We start from the raw sequence: 18,994 nt of genomic DNA on the forward strand, positions 1-18,994 counted from the left end.
AAAATCCGTCTTGTATTCTTCAACTCGAGAACTTTGATCTAAAATTGGCACAAGAACACTATAATTTGAGTCTCAACATTCTTCAACACATTCTCTCTATGGTCTTTCAACATAAAGATCCATGGGCTATTGTTAGTAGCGGTCAACCAAGAACAAGCACCCATGGGCTGGGTCATGATGCCATGACATACAATTGGCCAGTGGCGTCATGGTGGTGCTTCACGCGCCCGTGCCTAATGGGTGGCCTAGGAACTCGAAATCCTAGACCCACCCACTGGGTCGTCTCAGTCCATGCCTCCACCTTTTTGGGTTGTGTCACCATGTCAGACATGCCTGACTCGGCCCATCAGCGTCCACTGGCTATGGATAGTCATCAACTTTAGCTCATACAGTAACATCGTATTTTATTTAACTCATGACTCGTTGAATCAAAGGTCTATTTTCATCAGAAAATCTCCATTTGTTATCGAACATTCAGACCTACTAGAACAACTTCTTGTAATAGATACCCAGTTTCATATCCAGGTCCCATCCGGATAACCCAAAACCAGAACCAGCTTATTAAACACCTAACCCAAATAAGATAGAATTAATTTAACAAAGTACGCGACAAAGAAAGATATATAATCACGAAATGCACGAGTTAGTTTGGGCCTTTTTTTTCTATAAAGATATCAAGTCATGTTGTTGGAAGTTGACGGTGTCCGTCCTCTAGTCTGGCGAGTATTATAAGACTTGCAGTTGAGACATTTTTGAGCTACCACATGAAACTGGACCTCCGAGTTTGCTCCACAATCATTACACAATATCCACACCTGTTACCCGGTAATCCATCAGACTATTGAGAAACGGTAAAATATTGATAGACGGGCAAATAGGTTAAAGAATAAACAAACGGTGGATCAGTTTCCCCTACATATGGGCAATGCGAATTGAGAATTCACATTAGACACACATCATGCTAGAATTGTTGATTTGGTGAAGCACATCTTGATTAGATGTCAGAGTATAGAAAGCGAAGCTTCTCGACCAATATTATGCTATTATTTTATCATTTTAATACTACTATTCTAGTGCCAAACGTGAGATCTAGACTTGGAAAAGTATTGTTCCTAGAAGTTGAAAAGGAGATTATTTTGCAGAGGGACATATACACTGGCATATACATTCAACATTATTTTCATATAATCAGAAATGTAGAGAGTAGGGGGTTGGGGGCTAACCATTTTATCATGATACGGTTCAGGCATTGGTGTGGTAGCAATCTCCATGTCGAGTTTTTCCCACACTTTGGACATATCACAGACAGACTTGGAACAAAGAGGACATGCGTACCTATCACATATACATATATAAATGAGAGAGTAGAGAGACTCACTGCAAAAAGACTCACTGCGTACCTATCCACCTAGAAAATCTTGTTACTCGTTAAGAATGGCAGTAGACATACAACCCAAGACTCCAAAGCCAAACTATTTGGCTAATTATGTAGGCCTGCCCCATGATTTGTATATATCAAAAAAATTGCCATATCTTTTAACCAAATGGATGGAAATAAGAAATAGATCGATAGTGACTAGAGAGAAATAACAGTAATTAAATTTGATGTGGAACTATTATCAAGAGATTCCAAAAACAGAAATTAGACTGTTACCCAAACTTAAATTCTCTATAAAATCAACTTATCTTGTTATATCTCTCCATCCCTCTCTCTTTCTCCAACCCCTTAAATTTCTGAAATCTCTACAAATCTCTCAACAATGGATGCTTCACTACCACCTCCTCCTCCATTTGCTCTTACTTCCACCACCACCACCACCATTTTGGTTACATTATCACACTTCCACTGTTATTGTTGTTGTTTGTATTTTTTTTATTTTTATTTTTATTTTTATTTTGGGTTTAGTTAAAGTGTGTGGTCGAAGGAACCAAAGGGATGTCAACTGTGGTGTGAGTTGTCGAGACGATGGTAGGGTTTAAGCAAGTTGTTTGTGTTAGGGTTACTAATGCATGTACTGTTTTTCAACAATATGTTAGGGTTTCAGATGTAAGGTTATGTATGAATGTTTATGACTTTTTATATGAAGGGTTAATTTCAGATGTTTGTTTAGTTAGTAGTTATTAGTTAATCTACTGTTTTTTGATAATTTCAGTTTAAGTCTGTCAAACTATCGCGTTTCATATTAAGTCCCTGTGGGTGTGGTTTTTTTTTTTTTTCTTTTGCTCTGCAGTTTCAAAATAGTGAAAGTTTGAGAAGAAATTCAATGGTGAACTTGCTGATGCAGGAGGAGATGTTATTTCCTCTGTTTCATTAAAAAAAACTCTGTTTTTAGGTCTACAAGACCCAAATGAAGAAGGAAAAACTCTAGCTAGAGATTTTCAGTTTGAGAGTAGACTCCATGTGAGAGAGAGAGAGAGAGAGAGAGAGAGACTCACTGCAAGTGTCGCTGCATTTCTGTCAAGCAGTTCAGATGAATTGTGTGTCCGCAAGGTAAGACGCTTACATCATCAGTGGACTCAAAAAGATACTGCAGATCATCATAAAATTATATTTCAGTTGTAAGCGAAAACGAGCGAATTCACAATCTCAATTGTGTTATATAAATATAAATAATACCTTTTCAACCTACTCCTTAAAGAATGATAAAATGAAGTAAAAAAGAAAACAAGGTAAGATACCTCGAAGCAAACAGGGCAGTCACGATGCATTGCACCTTCTACACAAGAATGGCTGTTTTTAAGCATAATGGAATAACAACAACCTTCATAGTATAGCACCAACAAGTATTAGTTCATTTTTTTAAATTTAATTATACAAGTGATTTCGTCATCTATCAATTGCAATAAAGAGACCAAGAACTTACCACACTTATAGCAATGAAAGAAATTCTCCTGCCCCCCTATTCTGCAGTCCATAGCAATTACCATGTCAATAAAACCGCCAAGATTTTATTATATTAGTAGTAATGAAACAAAGAAAAGAACCTGCAAATTCCACAACCATTGCAGTGATACTGATTCTTTGATGTCTGCAAGTTGAGAGAAAAAAAACAAGTTTGATGAGGTCCTGTCCATATGACTGTTTTTCTAACCTAAGTTCTAGGCTAACTCTGCCAGGCCCAAACCTAGTGAGTGAACTTGGCTAAGAAACTCAGCTTATTATTTATTTTTCATAATATATATAGTCTCTACGCACCATTTGTTTAGGCATACACAAGCATCCGCGTCACAAGTATTCATGTACCGGTTACCGGATACTAGTATCCAGATCTGACATGGCAAGCATATTTAAAAAAAGAGTAACCATATTATAAAACAAACAGGAGAAAGGGAAGGAAAGCCCAGACTTTCCAGAGCCTGAGCCGACTTTCCGTTAGTTAAGAGCTCAACTACTTAATTCTGACCAGCATTTGTCATTGGAATTAGAGTCCAAGGTATAAAATTTGTTACTTACATCATCATCGAACAACTTGCATGTTTCACAGAAGTATTTCCCCATGCATACACCACAATTGACACAAACTTGTCGGACCTAACAATAACAGTTGAAGCCAAAACACAATTGAAACATATGATCAGCAAAGAAAGAATAAGAAGATACAAAACATTGCCTACTTGAGTTGCTGGAAGAATCTACACAGGCCGCCTAAGGACCCAAACAACGGGTGAACTTATCTGCCTTTCCAGATTCCAGTTCCACAAGGCAAAACAATTCAAAAGTCATAAATTCGTTAATGTTTATGAAGATTGTATTTTTGAAACATCCCTCATGAACCTAGCGGCTGATGGTGGTTAGACATTTCGAGCTGCAGCACTGGGAATAAAGATTGTGCTTGAAAGACTCTAAACTATTGACACTAATGCTGATTAGAGAGTATGTAGCAGCACGAAAGTCATGGTAAATGTAAGAAATAACATCAATCCCAATTCGTTGGACCTTTCGATACAATCAAATAGATTGCCACAAGGGTGCCGATGAAAAGTAATGACACTAGATAGTGATACGGGGACCAAACATGAATAAAATGTAGTTAAAAAACAGAAGTGAGATATCATAACTTAAATTCGAAGCTTTTGAACCATAATTCATGTGTTTTTAGTTCCAAGTCAAGTCGCATAAAAGCACAAACACATATATCAGCGTGCCCAATCGAACCCTGGTTATTGGCATGGATTATCTTGCAGTATACTTACAAAATCTCTAATATGAATAAGCTTATGATAGCTTACCAAACAAAAACATGCAAATAATAAAAGGAAAAAGAAAAGGAAATTATCATTTACCTCCTGTTCTGTGCTACAGATTGAACATATAACCTGTCATGGAGGAACATGCAACAGAAAATTTCAGAGACTAAGAAGACCCAATGAAAACCAGCGAACGAAATTAACCAAATTGAAAGATTAACCTGTTTCAATTGATGACGTGGAAGGTCGTGTCTGTGCTTCTCTTTAACATCTATACCGTTCTGCACAGAAAAACCAGGCGCGTGACTAATAAACGTGTGTCTAGAAATTCTTTTAACGAAGGCATGATAGTAGTACCCAATTTACTTGTGTATATATAATTATATACGTATATATATGGAAGAAAAACTACCTTTACATCATTATGACAGTGTCGGCAATCAAAAACATCATTGCAACATGGAGCTCTAATGCGGCACCTTCGTCGATAATGTGAACATCTAGTGAAGACAAATCTTATGCATTAACATAGATGTGAACATGGATTTCCCAACATAAATATTGGAATTGCAACAAAAAAACACAAAAATTGGAAATAATCAAATAAACATACCCATACTGCATATGCCCCTTTTCAAGTGCTTCTGTGGCAGTGGGCCTGCCATCATCGCTTACTTCCTCTGCAAGAATGCAGTCTTCATTAAATTGTTGAGTGCATGAGTCGTTCGTCCTGAGTTCATGTTCCTCGCTGATCATCTTTTTTAGAGTCTCTGGCTTGTCAGATGCAAGACACTTAAAATTATTGGTGAAACCTTCCTCCACTAGACACATTATGATTGAACTACACTGACTTTAACACCTGTGAAAACGTATAATTTAGCAAACACCGAATCCTAATTTCGCTTTCTTGTTTACCGCCTTTAAAATTCAGCAACAAAACAATCCAACTAATGTTGAATGGCTTCATTCAGCATTACTCCAACAGGAATCATCAGAACAATCAGAGCAACAAGAACCCATATAATGAATATAATGCATCACTGAAGAACTCCTCATTCTTGAGCAACCAGAAGTGGCCAATAGAAGTTTATGATCAATCGATCATTGAAGTCGAACTAAAGTGTGGACCCAGCAATAGATTCACTGTCTCTGGTAAAAGCAATAAATCACAACATCAAGCGCATACGAGGAAGTAAAACAAAAGTTGAAAAAGGTCAAGGGCGAGGAGAAAGTTTTACTATTCCATTCCTTGGTTAAGGTTAGCATAATTGATGAGCCTACCTCCGTATATGACTCTTCTTTTCATCTCTGAACAACTCATCTTTAATTGACGAACTTTGGGTACATGCTTAACCTCCATTTCAATAATATGCCTTTCTTCAACTAGAAAAAGGTCCACATAAATCCTAGTTAACTACTATTTCTTTAGCTAGAAATAATGATAGAGGGACCAATTGTGACTTTATAAAAGCTGAAACTAACTAGTCCTAATCCTAGTTTACTAATTCCAGAATCTCCAGCTTGCTGAGAACTCATCTAGCCGTAGGTAATCCTGCAAGAAAAGTTGATGTACGTCGAACTAACCTCTACCTTGAAAGGTGGTGAAAATAAATAGAGAGACAGAAGACACGATCCTCTTATCAATCCAATTCACCATAACAGATAGCACACCTGTTTATAAACTTTATTGTCGGAAAAGAAAAGTGTAGCTTCCAATAGAAATAAGATATCAGTACAGTTCTGGAAGATCTCTGTTCCGCTCTTCATAGAGTCTTATTCTTTACATTGATTTTGTGTTTCAACGGTAAGGGAAATTTAACATGTACAATTCGCCCATGACAAGCGAAGTTGACAATTTCCTAGAAGTTTTAGTACTAGAACCAAATAGTTACCTTAAAACCTTGCTAAATTTTGTGTTCAAAATGTATAATACTCGATACGAAACAATAACAAGCAAGAGCAATTGGTGAAAGAACTGCAGGATTTCTCAATAACAAGGCAAGATTGAATTAATTTACATATCACAACCTAAAACTGATATCACATCTCTTCGCTAGAATACCATAAGCGGGGGAGTCTAAACTTTGAGGTCTTTTCTATATCATATCATCAATCTATCTCTGTGATTAACTAATTGCAATACTAGTCGATAGCCCTAGATGTTAGCCTCTCGAAATCTGACCATATTCACGATCAAATACACCTCTCCTTAAACAACGAGTTTCGTACACTGACAAGATCACCATCCTAAGAACTAATCATAGAAAACCAGTTGTCAGAACTCAGAAGTAAACAGAATCACCAAAAGAACAACAATTCACCAAGCTATCATAGAAATCAGTAACAGCATTTAAACCCTAGTTTTGCAATGAAACCTAACACTCAAAGTCATCAACGAAATACTACCTAACCTACTAGTCTTAATTTTTCATCAAGATCTACAAATAAGTAATTAAGTGATCAGCGCAGAGATTCATTCACAATATAACTTAAGAACAACGAACAAATTATCTTATAACCTAACACATCGATCAGAAATTCAGATTTCAAGACGATTCGCAAACTGAAATCTAACAATTTCTAGCTTTAAAAACTTCAATTTCCACGATTAAACGCAAATTCTTAGAAATCGAGAATGAAATCGAAGTTTTCTCTGCAAATTTTCAAAGAGATGATTTACCTAAATCAAAAGAAAATTAGGAAGGAAAGTGAAAAAAAAATCAGTCAGATGAATAAACTGTAGTTATTAGAGAATCGTAAACCGGATACAAACTTCTAGAAGGACGAACTTTCGATCTGGAGAAAGAAACTGTTTCCTGATCAAGAACTTCTTTCTTCCGGCGATGAATTTGATCGGAAACCACCAAAGATATTCTTCTTCTTTCTTCGGAAAATGAAAGAAATATCTCTGATCTTTGAATTCTGCTTTTATATAAGAACGAAATTAGTGTTATTATTTGGTGGCAAAATTAAAACCAATACGTGTTTTGTTGAGTTTTTTTGCGGGCCACTTTTTCTGTCGTGATGTGAATGGTCCTCGACAAACGGTCATGGCTCACAATCTTTGACCGCGTGAATTCTGATCTTTTTCCTCTCCTTCCACCACCACTACCACCACCACCACCTTATAGCACCACCATCTTCTCTCACCCCTCTCTTGGTTTCTGCATTCTCACTATTCCGACGAAGAGAAGGATTTCAGACACAAGTCCGATGCTGGTGTCTAAATAATTGAAGATGATAAAATCAAGTGAAACATTTGGAGTGAAATATTGCAAAATACGAATGAAACAACCACAACTTTCTCTCTCTTGATGAATCCGGGTGAAGTTTGGTTTGTTGGATGCAGATTTCAAACTTGCTTTTTTTGTCTTTGCAAAATGGCTACGAAATTACTTTGGAACCTAAGTGTATTAATAAATTCAATATCTATCAATGATGTTCGTGGCCGAACCTAATAGTGGTGTCGATCATGCAAAAAATCAGTAAAAACGAAAAGAAAAAAAGTGGGTGTTCAAGTGAATTGGGTTGACTTGGCAAGCTGAACCAGGGTTGCACCAACTCGTAATCCTTCCACTGTCAAGAGAGGGAGGTCTTCGCTGCTCTGTCAAACCAGCCTGGCGCTTTGCCCTCCGCTCTAAGAACCACATAGACCAAACCTTCGCCAAATCCACATGGATCAACTCCTGACTTGGAACGGGCAAGTTAGCAATTGCACTCACCTGATTCTACCGAGTCAACTCAACTAATGTCCACCCACCTCAAGGCCCCCACATGGGTTACAAGCTATCGTGACTTAGCTCGGCAATACTAATTGAGATGTAAGCACATTAAAAAGGTTAATCCTTTATTTTAGTTAATCAGTGTGGGACTAAACATAATCGTTAATTTAGATATTGTATGACGTTTGGATATGGAATGCTAGCCATGTTGAGTAATACAAGTCGGCTCGAAAGAGATACATGTAGTCGGTAGTTTTCAGTAGAAACGTCATAGTATTACTAACGGCTGAGACTAGTAAAGACTCACAGAAAAACCAACTTCCCTGCCAGCTTTGAGCTTTATTTACTTCCGACGAGGCTTCCTTAGGTGTGTTGGTTCGAATTCGTTGCTTATTCTGTCAGCGGCTTGCTTTTCTTCAAGGTTTTGTTTCGCCTAACGATTGTGTTCAAGATGTTACTTTCATTATGACTTTACGTGATAGAGGTGCTACACGGCTGTTAGCTAGCCCCGTGGTTTTCCAACAGCTCTTCGACTTGATCAAGGTGCGAGGAATGTTTAATAGTGGAGTGAGGAACGTAACAGTCTAGAGACGATTACTCGGAGCAAAACAATCTCGACTCACATCTGATAGGATAATCGTACTTTTACAATTGTACTTCAAATTCAATAGCTTTTAGGATTTCTAAATTTGTCTCATCTCAAAAATTATAAAGACAAAAAAGTGGGTGTTCAAGTGAGTTGAGCTGACTAGGCAAGTTGAACCAGGGTTGCACCAACTCGTAATCCTTCCACTGTCAAGAGAGGGAGGTCTTCGCTGCTCTGTGAAACCAGCCTGGCGCTTTGTCCTCCGCTCTAAGAACCACATGGACCAAACCTTCGCCAGATCCACACGGATCAACTCCTGGCTTGGAACGGGCAAGTTAGCAATTGCATTCACCTGATTCTACCGAGTCAACTCAACTTATGTCCACCCACCTTAATGCCCCCACATGGGTTACAAGCTATCGTGACTTAACTCGGCAATACTAATTGAGATCTAAGCACATTAAAAATGTTAATCCTTTATTTTAGTTAATCAGTGTGGGACTAAACTTAATTATTTGACTAAGAGATTTATATACAGGTGCTCATCAAAATCCATTTCATTATTTAGCATAAGTCCCAATAGTTAATAAAACCCATTAATCTTAATTATTGATCCATTTGTTTTCTTCGTTGTCTTAATCTGACTCATTTGAATTGTATACAATAAAATTGATCTAAAATTATTTTAGAAAAAATCAATTTCTTCCTCTTTTTTGGTTCTCTATTTCTCCATTTTCTTCCTCTCTTCGTTTCTAAATATATTCTTCTTTGTCTGAAAATGAAAGATATATCTCTGATCTTTGCATTATGCTTTTATATGAGAACAAGATTAGTATTATTCTTCTTCTTCTCTTATTTGGTGGCAAAATTAAAACGGATTTGTGGTTTGTTGAGTTTTTTAACAGGGGACTTTTTTCTGCGCGGGAAACAAGAAAAACTAGGAAGCATCCGGCAGAATTATTTTGCGACTTGTCGTGATTCACAGTCCAGTGGATCAAAATTATCGGAAGTACGAATCACAACAAGTCACATAAAATTTCTGCTCAGAGTCTGTCTAATTATTTTTGTTCTCTAACATTTCTCTTTTCTACCATGCTGTAGGGGCTTCATAGTTGGGTTGAGTGCACTCTACCACTCTTCTTCTGTCATGTTGTGAAAGGTTGTTGACAAACTGTCGTCGGTGGTGATCTTTGAGACTTTGACGGTGCGAATTCTGATTTTTTTCCTCTCCTTGCACCACCACCACCACCTCATACCACCATCACGATCTCTCTCCTATCTCTTTATCTCTATCGATCTCTTCACTTTCACTGTCCCGATGAAGAATCTCATGGCGGGATTATTTATGCAAAGAGAATCAATAGAAACTAGAGTCGAGAAGAAAAAATAAAAAGTGGGTGTTCAGATGAGTTGAGTTGACGAGGCAAGTTGGACCAAGGGTGCACCAACTCGTAGTCCTTCCACTGTCAAGAGAGGGAGGTTTTCGGTGCTCTGTGAAACCAGCCTGGCGCTTTGTCCTCCACTCTAAGAACCACATGGACCGAACCTTCGCCAAATCCACATGGGTCAACTCCTGACTTGGAATGGGCAAGTTAGCAATTGCACTTACCTGATTCTACCAAGCCAACTCTACCAATGTACACACACCTTAATGCCCCCACATGGGTTACAAGCTATCGTGACTTAGCTCGGTGATAGTTAATGACTTCTAAACACATTAAAAAGGTCAATCCTTTGTTTTAGTTAATCAGTGTGGGACTAAACTTGATTATTTGACTAATGACCTCAATAACTTGGTACTCAGATAGTGATGTGCTTTTGTTTATCAGAAGCCCATTTCACCAAATTCAACACAAGGCAATGGTTTGCACAATGGAGAAATGTTAAAACACCCAGTTTTCGTTAAAAGTGCCCATATTCTTCGTACTCACACTTTCGTATCTTGAGGGAAGCACTTTAAATCTTTAACCGCTTTCAAGATGCGCTTTTAAAACTTCTCAAAATATACGTGGAATTTGTATACAGGACAACTTGACAATTTTTTTTGTTATACACATCTTGATTCGGGTAAAAAAAATTCATTGCTCAAGTGTTATTATCATGGGAATAACAAAAAAAACAGGATCTTTCAACAAAAAAAACAAAAAAACAGGATTCATCAAATAGTTCTTTTGATCTTCATTACATTTGACTCGGTCAATTTGGCAATAACGATGAGAGACTGATTATTTTTTTTGTATATATAAAAATATATTATATATTCTTTCAACCGTCGTTTGGAAAACAGTCAAGTGGAAGCATAATAGTCAATAGTTACCACTCGCCAGCATCAACAAAACATGCTAAAATCACACTATTATCCTCTTTCCCGGTCATATTTCTCATTATTGAAGTTCGGTATTGGTGTTTTCATGGTAAAATTATGAGAAAAAAAATCCAAGTTATAATTTTGTTCAAAGGAAATGATAAAGGCAAAAGAATTACCCATTAAAATTGTAAACGATCATTATATGAAACTTCTGAAGTAAACCATTTCATGAACTTAATTTATTTGAGGTACCAAATATGTAGAGGGTCTGAGAACATATTTGTTAGTTGCAAAGATATGTTACAGAAACTATAGGCGAGTGTATCACAAGATTTGTTTATGGCGATGTTGGTTTGTTGCATCCGGACTATGACTTTTATCAAAATCATACAAGACGATCATTTCTAAAATGTTATTTTTTCTACTTGGGACTTTGACGACACCGCCGATGAAAAATATTCGTAACAAGGGGTTGTTCTTCTTGTGTTCTTATTTAAAAATGAAAAAAATGGGTGTTCAAGTGAGTTGAGCGGACTAGGCGAGTTGGACCAAGGGTGCACCAACTTGTAGTCCTTCCCACTGTCAAGAGAGGGAGGTTTTCGCTGCTCTGTGAAACCAGCCTGGCGTTTTGCCCTCCGCCCTAAGAACCACATGGACCGAGCCTTCGCCAAATCCACATGGATCAACTCCTAACTTGGAATGGGCAAGTTAGCAATTGCACTTGCCTGATCCTACCAAGTCAACGCAACTAATGTCCACCCACCTTAATGCCCCCACATGGGTTATAAGCTATCGTGACTTAGCTCGGCAATGCTAATTGAGATTAAGCCCAATAAAAAGGTTAATCCCTTGTTTTAGATAATCATTGTGGGACTAAACATGAGCATTGAATCGTTATCTCTTGATGAGTATAATTTGATTGAATATAATCATCTTGACGAATATAATACGATTGATACTGATGTAACTGGTCTGGAAAAAATTTCCAGAATCATTAGCCAAAAACTTTGGTGGCTCTGAATACCACATGATGTAGAACGCAGCGGAATTTAAGAATAAAATAAACTAATACGAAGAACGATAAAATAACGATTAAATAACTCTAAATAACTGTAAACTCGATTAAACTTGATTGGGTTTTCTCTTCAACATGGGAATAATGGACAAACTAGATATCCTTTTATAGGATTCTGAACTTTCCTAGATAGACTTGAATTTAGACTTTCCTAAATAAATAAAATACTGCAACTTCCTAAATAACTAGACTCAAATCTGGACCTTTCCAATTATTGGAAATACTAAAATAACATAATTTCCTAAACCTAAATTCTCTAATAATCATACTAAAATTGGGACTTCCTAAAGCTACTCTCCATAGCCGGATGGCCCATGGCCCGGTTTAGTCATGGAAAAAGCCTCCACGCCGGGTGCCCCTGCATCAGATCTGCTCTCTCTCTCTCTCTCGAGAGAGAGAGAGAGAGAGAGATAAAAACACAATTTTCTTCGTCCTTGTCTCTTCATTCCTCAACACCCGAGGACAAAAAAGTTAATAGCAATAAATGTGATTTACATATAATTGTTGTAATGGAGTATAGTCGTCAAAAAAATCAACATGAAATAATTATAATGTAATAGATTGATATTGCTAAACGTCTAAAAACTATTTAAAAGAAAAAACTCTAGATATAACTTTTACGAAACAAAACAATTTTATCAGTGCTGTGCGACATTATTTTTTTTAGTCATACATGACTTTGGTCATCACCCACCTGTTGAAAATAATGTCTTTGAGATGAGAACTTTATCTTTGAAATGTATACTTTTATTTCTCAAAGATAATTCCAAACACTTTGCTTTATAGACTTATGACTCACAACTCAAACACTCTTTTTAACTACACCCACACTCACTCTTTATATACTCTCACTTATACACAACCTCTCAAGTTGCTTGATCTTGTGGTAATCAAATGAGAAGGGTTACATAGGTATTTATACTAGTCCTAGGATATTTCTAGAGTATGTAAGATACTTTCTAGAAGCTTCTCTAGAAAGTTGTAGAACCATTATTCTAGAAGTAGTTTTCTAGAATACAATAATAAAATAATAATCTAGATACTAAATATTTTTATAGTTAAGGATAATTCTAGAGAAAGAATTCTCTAGAAAGAACCTTCTAGAAGATGAAGGAGAGTTTGATGGTGATACTTTCAACACTCCCCCTCAACATCAACTCTCCTGGCTTTGCTCAGCTCTTGAAGTCATACCAAGCTTCTTTCGAAAATCGCCAAGCTTTGCAACGCCTAGTCCTTTCGTGAATATATCTGCTACCTGGTTCTCTGTATTGATTGCTCTCATCTCTATCTCACCTTGAAGTACCTTCTCTCTAATAAAGTGATAGTGTACCTCCGCATGTTTAGTTCTTGCATGGAATACTGGATTTTCAGCTAGGCGTACCGCTGACTGATTATCACAGTATAATGTCACTGCAGAATCTGCAATCTGATGTAAATCTCTCATTAGCTGCATCAGCCATGTGCTTTCTTGAGCTGCCATAGTTGCTGCTCTATATTCTGCCTCTGTGGTTGACAGAGATACAGTTGGTTGCCTTTTGCTGCACCAAGATATGGCTCCTGAACCAAGGCTAAATGTATATCCTGTAGTTGGCCTTCGTGTGTCATGATCTCCTGCATAATCTGCATCGCAATAGCCAACTACTTTACAAGCTTCACCTTTCTTGTATAAAATACCGTAGTCAATAGTACCCTTCACGTATCTCAAAATTCTTTTCACTGCTTCCAAGTGAGGCTTCTTTGGGTCCTGCATAAACCGACTTGCGACTCCGACAGAAAATGCTATATCAGGTCGTGTCAGTGTCAGGTATATTAAACTTCCTACCAATTGTCGGTACATTGTTGTGTCATTGAGGCCCTTGCCTTCTTTTGCACACAACTTAGTATTAGGCTCCAACGGTGTTGAGATAGGCTTGCAATCTTGCATTCCATACTTTTGTAGTAAATCCTTGGCGTACTTGTGTTGACAGACAAATATGCCATGGTTAGTTCGATCTACCTCAAGCCCAAGAAAGTGTTTCAATTCTCCAAGCTCCTTCATCTGAAATCTTACTGATAAGTTTTCTCTTGTTTGATGGATTTCTTCTTTGTCGTCTCCTGTGATGATTAAATCATCTACATAGACTAGTATAATTGTTAGTCTTCCTTCTCGTACTTTTATGAACAAGCTTGAATCAGCATGTGTAACCGAATATCCACTTTGAACTAAGAACTATGCTATTTTGCCATATCAAGCTCTCGGGGCTTGTTTCAATCCATATAATGCCTTCTTCAGTTTGCAAACATAGGCTGGTTGGGCTTTGCTCTCAAATCCCCTTGGTTGCTCCATGTATATCTCTTTGTCTAATTCTCCGTGAAGGAACGCATTTTTGACGTCCATCTGCCACATCTTCCAGGACTTACTTGCTGCTAGTGCTATTAGGACTCTTATGGTTGTCATCTTAGGCACGGGACTAAATGTCTCATCATAGTCTAGTCCATATTGTTGTGAGAATCCCCGAGCTACCAGTCTAGCCTTATATCTATCAATAGATCCATCAGGACGAGTTTTTACCTTATAAACCCATTTGCAAGATATTGGGTTCACATCCTTTGGCTTAGGAACTAGCTCCCAGGTTTGATTTTGCTTCAGTGCAGAAATTTCTTCTTCCATTGCTTTCTGCCACTCGACCCTTTGTGAAGCTTCTTCATAACACGTCGGTTCTATGTCCTCGGTTAAATTTGCATTATGATACTTAGGGTTAGGTTTTCTTTGCCTGGTTGACCTTCTAAGTGTTGTTTCTGCTTCTTTATTTTGTTGATTTGTTTGTCTTTCTTCTGAAGTCTCTGAGTGTACCCCAGTTTTTCGTGGACTATGTAATCTTTCTGGACTAAGTTCAGCGTCTCGGAATAGGATTCCTTCTAGAGGACTTAGTTCCTCCTCTTCCTCAAGTTGTACTTCTTTTTGTTTATCTTCTCCTAATAACTTTTCAAGAACAGGAATTGTGGAAGAGAAAAAAAAGGAGAAGGAAAAAAACGAGATTTGGATTAATTTCAGAGGGTGGATCTGCAGTTCCTCTCTCTCTCTCTCTCTCTCTCTCTCTCTCTCTCTCTCTCTCTCTCTCTCTCTCTAGGGTTTGAGTAATTTAAAGAATTTCAAGCATTTGGGTCAGATTCAAAACTATTTAGAGTTGAAGAACTGTAATTATTATTACAAAAATTAGAGATTTTCTGAAGTTAGTATTGGGTCAAGAAATTTAGGGTTTCAGATTTAAAGGGTAAGTTTCAATTTTGAGGGAAATTTAGGGGTTAGTGATGTTCTATGGGGCAATAGTATGGGATCCATGGCTTATTGTGTCTCAGATTATATGTTTACAATGTTTATACTATTTAACCCTAGGTATATTAATGTCAATTCTAGTGGGTACTCATGTATCTCAAATGAGTCTTGTTTATTTCTTTGATTACTCAACTCTTACTGCTTCAACCATTACTGGCTGGTGTGTGATTGCTTCATTTCTACTTACTTCACTTGCTGGGTAAGAACTTCATTCATTTCCCATATCTATTTTCATGTTTATTTTACAATTTTCATTAAAAAAATGTACTTGTAGGAATATATTTTCGAATTTAATCTAACTAATATGAGTACATATTGTTGTTGTTGGTGGTATTAGTCCCACATTGGTTTTAGAAAGGGGTGGAGTGTGAGGAGAGCCTCGGCTCTTGAGCTAGCTTTTGGGATGAGATAGTCCCAAGATCACTTCGGGGAAAAAACCATGAACACATTGAGAAACTTTAGATGCTCTGTTGGTATCGTGTGCCTTCTGCTTAGAGGGTTCGGAGTTTTTTGGGTGCATAATTTGGCTAATAGAATACAAATTTGCACTTAGGTTAGTTCTCGTTAGTTGTCGAGAGAACTGTCTGGAGTGATTGTCTTCATTTTCATGTCGAAGTCGAGAAATGAATATGGTTATGGTACATAGCACATTGAATCCTCGCAAGTTCTAGGTCACATTAACTTTAGTATTATGTTGAATTATAAATGTATTTCCTTCTTTCTGTCTCCTATATAACCTAAGGAGCTTCTTTTAATGTATCTATGTACGAGTTAAGGCTTAACTTGGTATGGAATGCCATATCGGGTTTTTCGCTATTGACAAATTTCTTATCTGCACAGGGCTGGGTATATGCTTCACTTGGTAGAGAGATCTAAAAAGTGTTTAGATTTTTCAGCGACAGTTTACATCATCCACCTCTTCATATGCATTTTATATGCAGGATGGCCTTCCTCATTTACTTGGTGGGTTGTAAATGGTACTGGTCTTGCCTTGATGGCTTTTCTTGGTGCATATTTGTGTAGAGAACGTGAGCTCCGGGAAATTCCTGTTACAAGATATCGTTCAAGTAAGCTTCTTCCTGAATTATTCTAGTGAGAACTGCTACAAAGTATTTGCTATTTGACGTTTTATATCTTTTAACTATGTCGAGCTGAATAAGTGAACACCATAAAGATCTTGTTCGTAAATACTATTTAAGTTCTTGTATAACGTGGATGCTTGGTCTTAATGTTTTTATCGTGTTAGGGCCGTAAAATACCATTCTAGGTTTTACGCCGTTTCTGTAATATGTAAGAACGGTTGTAGGTGATACAAGTGACCATATCAGATACCTTGAAATTATGTCAGATGCTGATACCCATACTGGAGTCGGATACTGAAACCCATGCTCATGTCCTTCTTACATAGACATTCACTCTGTTTTCAACCACACCATTATGGCTTCCATTTTTCGACTCAGAACAAAAATCAAATTGGTAGCTCAAATGTGTTTAACCTCGTCGCCATGAGTCTGAACTAATGATTTTAGGAAGTTATACAAATAAATTATCTAAGAGTTTGCAATACCGTTTGATTGCTTTGACAAAACGTTTGAACACTTATTCAGATTCCCTTCATGCAGATGTTTGACTGACTAGAGCAACCTCAACAGGGTACGGGAAGGAAGGAATGTTTTCTTTTGGACGCTTGACGACGGCTTCTTCATCACTTGGACGATATTTTAGGCCAAGATCCAGTTTGAAATATGTGGTGGAATGACTTAATGTAAGCATTCACTTACGGTTACAATTCAATTTTGTAGTTCTACTCTTGCCTATTGATTTTCTTACCCAGACAAGTTAGTTATTGATTATACCGTTTATCCGTTTACTAGTTACGTCAAAATGCTCGGTTAACAAATTATAAACATATTACTACTTTATAAGAAATCAAAACTTAACATTAATAAATCATGTAGTTTTTACAATGGTAATTATGTAGAAATACTAGGTAGTTGTTCCATTTCTTATGCAGGATAACTTGTTCGATTGAATCCACAGATACACTTGATTGACTTCGAATGTTCCTTAGTTTCTTCAATTCAGCAACTACGGACACGACCATCTACATTATGCAGTTCCTTATATCTGGAAGATTGAGTTTCGGATGGATGAAGCTCCCTTGAATAATCCCATAAATGGTAGCTTTATTAGCTTCTTTTGTTAGATGAACTCCGTCCCAATGAATATACTTGTTCGGTTCTGAACAACAATCCGTATGCCAACTATAATGTTCCTTAGTAATGTGGCAGCAAGCTTTCCCCAACTTATCCTGTTTGAATCCTAGAAGAAGATGATTTCGAAGGAGAGACATGTATGCCTTATAGTAATCAGCATATACGATTTGAATGTGAGGGTATTCGATATTTAGTTCTCTGAGTACTTTTCTTAGAAGATTGTTATGAGTCTCAGAGAAGGCATTGAATGGTTTTAGACAGTGCTTGTTGGAAGATGAGTGACCATAATTCATTGGATCATCACTATGAAACATATTAAGGTAGCTTGGTTCACATCCGGCCGGAAGAATTCCAGGTACTACTAGGGTTACAGCACCAGCATTGATTAACCTCGTTAAGGCGTCTTTTATGGATTGAACAACATAAGGTATTAAAGTAGCAGAGACTTCCTCAATGGTTTTGTGTTCGGAGAAGGCGAAGTAGTAATCGCTGCTACCGATGCCTCCCACCAAGAACATAGCCTTTGCAAGCTTCTTTCGGCATTCGTCAGGGTTAGAACAGATAGAGTTAAGATGGGTCATGAACCAGTCGACTTGAACGCTAAGGGAACTGTTGGTAGTCGCCCATGGCATCTCAATACCCAACCTGTCTTTGATCAAGTGAGCTTCAAGTGCAGTTGCTCCATCCACGGCAAAGTTAGCTCCGTACTTGAATTTGACGTCTTTCTTCAGATAGGGATTTGGTGATGGCAGATGAAAAGCAGAAGCTAAGTAATCTAAGATGAGTAAACCGTCGGAGTTGCGGTGAAGATGATGATGAGATTGTGGATTAACACCATCAACATGTCCACGATTAGCCATAGCATACAATATTTCTTCTTCATAAAGGTTTCCATTGTCACTTGAAGAACCTCCAAAACTGTAGATGGAATCAAAAGGACAACCCTTTACCAACCTGCTTAAATCAACGTCTTCGTCGGTGGTGGTGGTGGAAGTAAGAGGAGAAGATGAGTATGAAGGTAGAAGCACAACCAACAAGAGCAACAAGAGAGACAACAGTACTGAAGTAGAAGCCATTGAAAAGTTAAAGAGAAGATATGAAGTGATTGGTGGTGATAAGTCCCTATTTATAGTAAGAGAGTTACTATTTTCCATCCGAGTTTTAGTAGAGTTAGAATTAGTGTTGAATTTAGAAAGTTGATCTTTTAATTCGGGTTATTAACTTCACTTCCAAGCAATAAATAACCTAGTGGTTATTTTCTCCTAATCCATATTTAATTAGGTCTAATCAGGTCCAGTCTGTTTTTAATTTTATTTGGAGTTATTTCTCGTATGGCCCCTGGTTTTGACCAATTTCTCACTTGGTCCCAACATATTTTAAAATGCCGAAATAACCCCGTCTTCATATTTTTTTTTTCTATTATAGGTATATTAAGTCATATTGAGTCTTTCATCAAAAAAAAAAGTCATATTGAGTTTCTGAAACTATTTCTCTCCGCCCAATCTATCATTGTCTTCAACATTCTTTTGAGATATTCTTTTCTCTTTAATATCTCCCTCGTCCTCTTCTACGTTTCTTATATG

General features: G+C 37.3%; 3 protein-coding genes and 4 non-coding genes across 18 annotated transcripts; 1 reads left to right on the forward strand and 6 right to left on the reverse strand.

The window, feature by feature from the left end:
• Nucleotides 1-390: 390 nt before the first annotated feature.
• On the reverse strand, nt 391-7,373 carry LOC147540490 (putative E3 ubiquitin-protein ligase RZFP34). Of its 9 annotated transcripts, none has more exons than XM_086640094.1 (13): nt 5,470-7,147; nt 5,048-5,337; nt 4,802-4,958; nt 4,601-4,688; nt 4,410-4,469; nt 4,285-4,317; nt 3,455-3,532; nt 2,986-3,029; nt 2,865-2,905; nt 2,680-2,762; nt 2,437-2,528; nt 1,224-1,335; nt 391-815 (listed from the first exon to the last, which is right to left on the reverse strand). In XM_086640094.1, the coding sequence occupies exons 3-13, from the start codon at nt 4,942-4,944 to the stop codon at nt 675-677; spliced, it is 915 nt and encodes a 304-aa protein (XP_086496220.1). In that variant the 5' UTR covers nt 4,945-4,958; nt 5,048-5,337; nt 5,470-7,147; the 3' UTR covers nt 391-674. The 9 variants fall into 9 exon arrangements, with proteins under 9 accessions (XP_086496220.1, XP_086496221.1, XP_086496213.1 ...); XM_086640095.1 differs by having other exon boundaries at nt 5,427-7,134; XM_086640087.1 differs by having other exon boundaries at nt 4,802-5,337; nt 5,470-7,373.
• A 317-nt stretch (nt 7,374-7,690) lies between these two features.
• LOC147540491 (signal recognition particle RNA) lies at nt 7,691-7,994 on the reverse strand. Its single transcript, XR_015226527.1, has one exon.
• Nucleotides 7,995-8,628: 634 nt separating this feature from the next.
• LOC147540492 (signal recognition particle RNA) lies at nt 8,629-8,932 on the reverse strand. The gene has a single exon (XR_015226505.1).
• A 953-nt stretch (nt 8,933-9,885) lies between these two features.
• LOC147540493 (signal recognition particle RNA) lies at nt 9,886-10,189 on the reverse strand. Its single transcript, XR_015226610.1, has one exon.
• Nucleotides 10,190-11,308: 1,119 nt separating this feature from the next.
• LOC147540494 (signal recognition particle RNA) lies at nt 11,309-11,613 on the reverse strand. The gene has a single exon (XR_015226588.1).
• A 3,223-nt stretch (nt 11,614-14,836) lies between these two features.
• On the forward strand, nt 14,837-18,677 carry LOC147540495 (uncharacterized). Of its 4 annotated transcripts, none has more exons than XM_086640101.1 (4): nt 14,837-15,394; nt 16,036-16,262; nt 16,848-16,960; nt 17,236-18,677. In XM_086640101.1, exons 1-3 carry the CDS (start codon nt 15,171-15,173, stop codon nt 16,952-16,954), a joined length of 558 nt encoding a protein of 185 aa, XP_086496227.1. In that variant the 5' UTR covers nt 14,837-15,170; the 3' UTR covers nt 16,955-16,960; nt 17,236-18,677. The 4 variants fall into 4 exon arrangements, with proteins under 4 accessions (XP_086496227.1, XP_086496229.1, XP_086496228.1 ...); XM_086640103.1 differs by having other exon boundaries at nt 17,267-17,391; XM_086640102.1 differs by having other exon boundaries at nt 17,210-17,301.
• LOC147540496 (acetylajmalan esterase 1-like) lies at nt 17,300-18,869 on the reverse strand. The gene has a single exon (XM_086640100.1). It carries the CDS (start codon nt 18,563-18,565, stop codon nt 17,300-17,302), a length of 1,266 nt encoding a protein of 421 aa, XP_086496226.1. The 5' UTR covers nt 18,566-18,869.
• Nucleotides 18,870-18,994: the final 125 nt, after the last annotated feature.

Source organism: Eschscholzia californica, unplaced genomic scaffold (genome assembly GCF_041429995.1).
Source record: "Eschscholzia californica isolate CP2 unplaced genomic scaffold, dmEscCali1.0.p SCAF_5, whole genome shotgun sequence".
NCBI classification, from domain to species: Eukaryota; Viridiplantae; Streptophyta; class Magnoliopsida; order Ranunculales; family Papaveraceae; genus Eschscholzia; species Eschscholzia californica.

What these genes read in the sequence shown, in the direction of transcription:
- LOC147540490 (XM_086640087.1), bottom strand. Translation starts at nt 5,019, where the DNA reads ATGTGTCTAGTGGAGGAAGGTTTCACCAATAATTTTAAGTGTCTTGCA. An exon ending in CACGTCATCAATTGAAACAG is followed by an intron (nt 4,318 to 4,409) that starts GTTAATCTTTCA and finishes CCTCCATGACAG; the next exon opens with GTTATATGTTCAATCTGTAG. An exon ending in AACCGTATCATGATAAAATG is followed by an intron (nt 816 to 1,223) that starts GTTAGCCCCCAA and finishes ACCGGGTAACAG; the next exon opens with GTGTGGATATTGTGTAATGA.
- LOC147540495 (XM_086640101.1), top strand. Translation starts at nt 15,171, where the DNA reads ATGTTCTATGGGGCAATAGTATGGGATCCATGGCTTATTGTGTCTCAG. An exon ending in CTACTTACTTCACTTGCTGG is followed by an intron (nt 15,395 to 16,035) that starts GTAAGAACTTCA and finishes TTATCTGCACAG; the next exon opens with GGCTGGGTATATGCTTCACT. An exon ending in TGTTACAAGATATCGTTCAA is followed by an intron (nt 16,263 to 16,847) that starts GTAAGCTTCTTC and finishes CAACCTCAACAG; the next exon opens with GGTACGGGAAGGAAGGAATG.
- LOC147540496 (XM_086640100.1), bottom strand. Translation starts at nt 18,565, where the DNA reads ATGGAAAATAGTAACTCTCTTACTATAAATAGGGACTTATCACCACCA.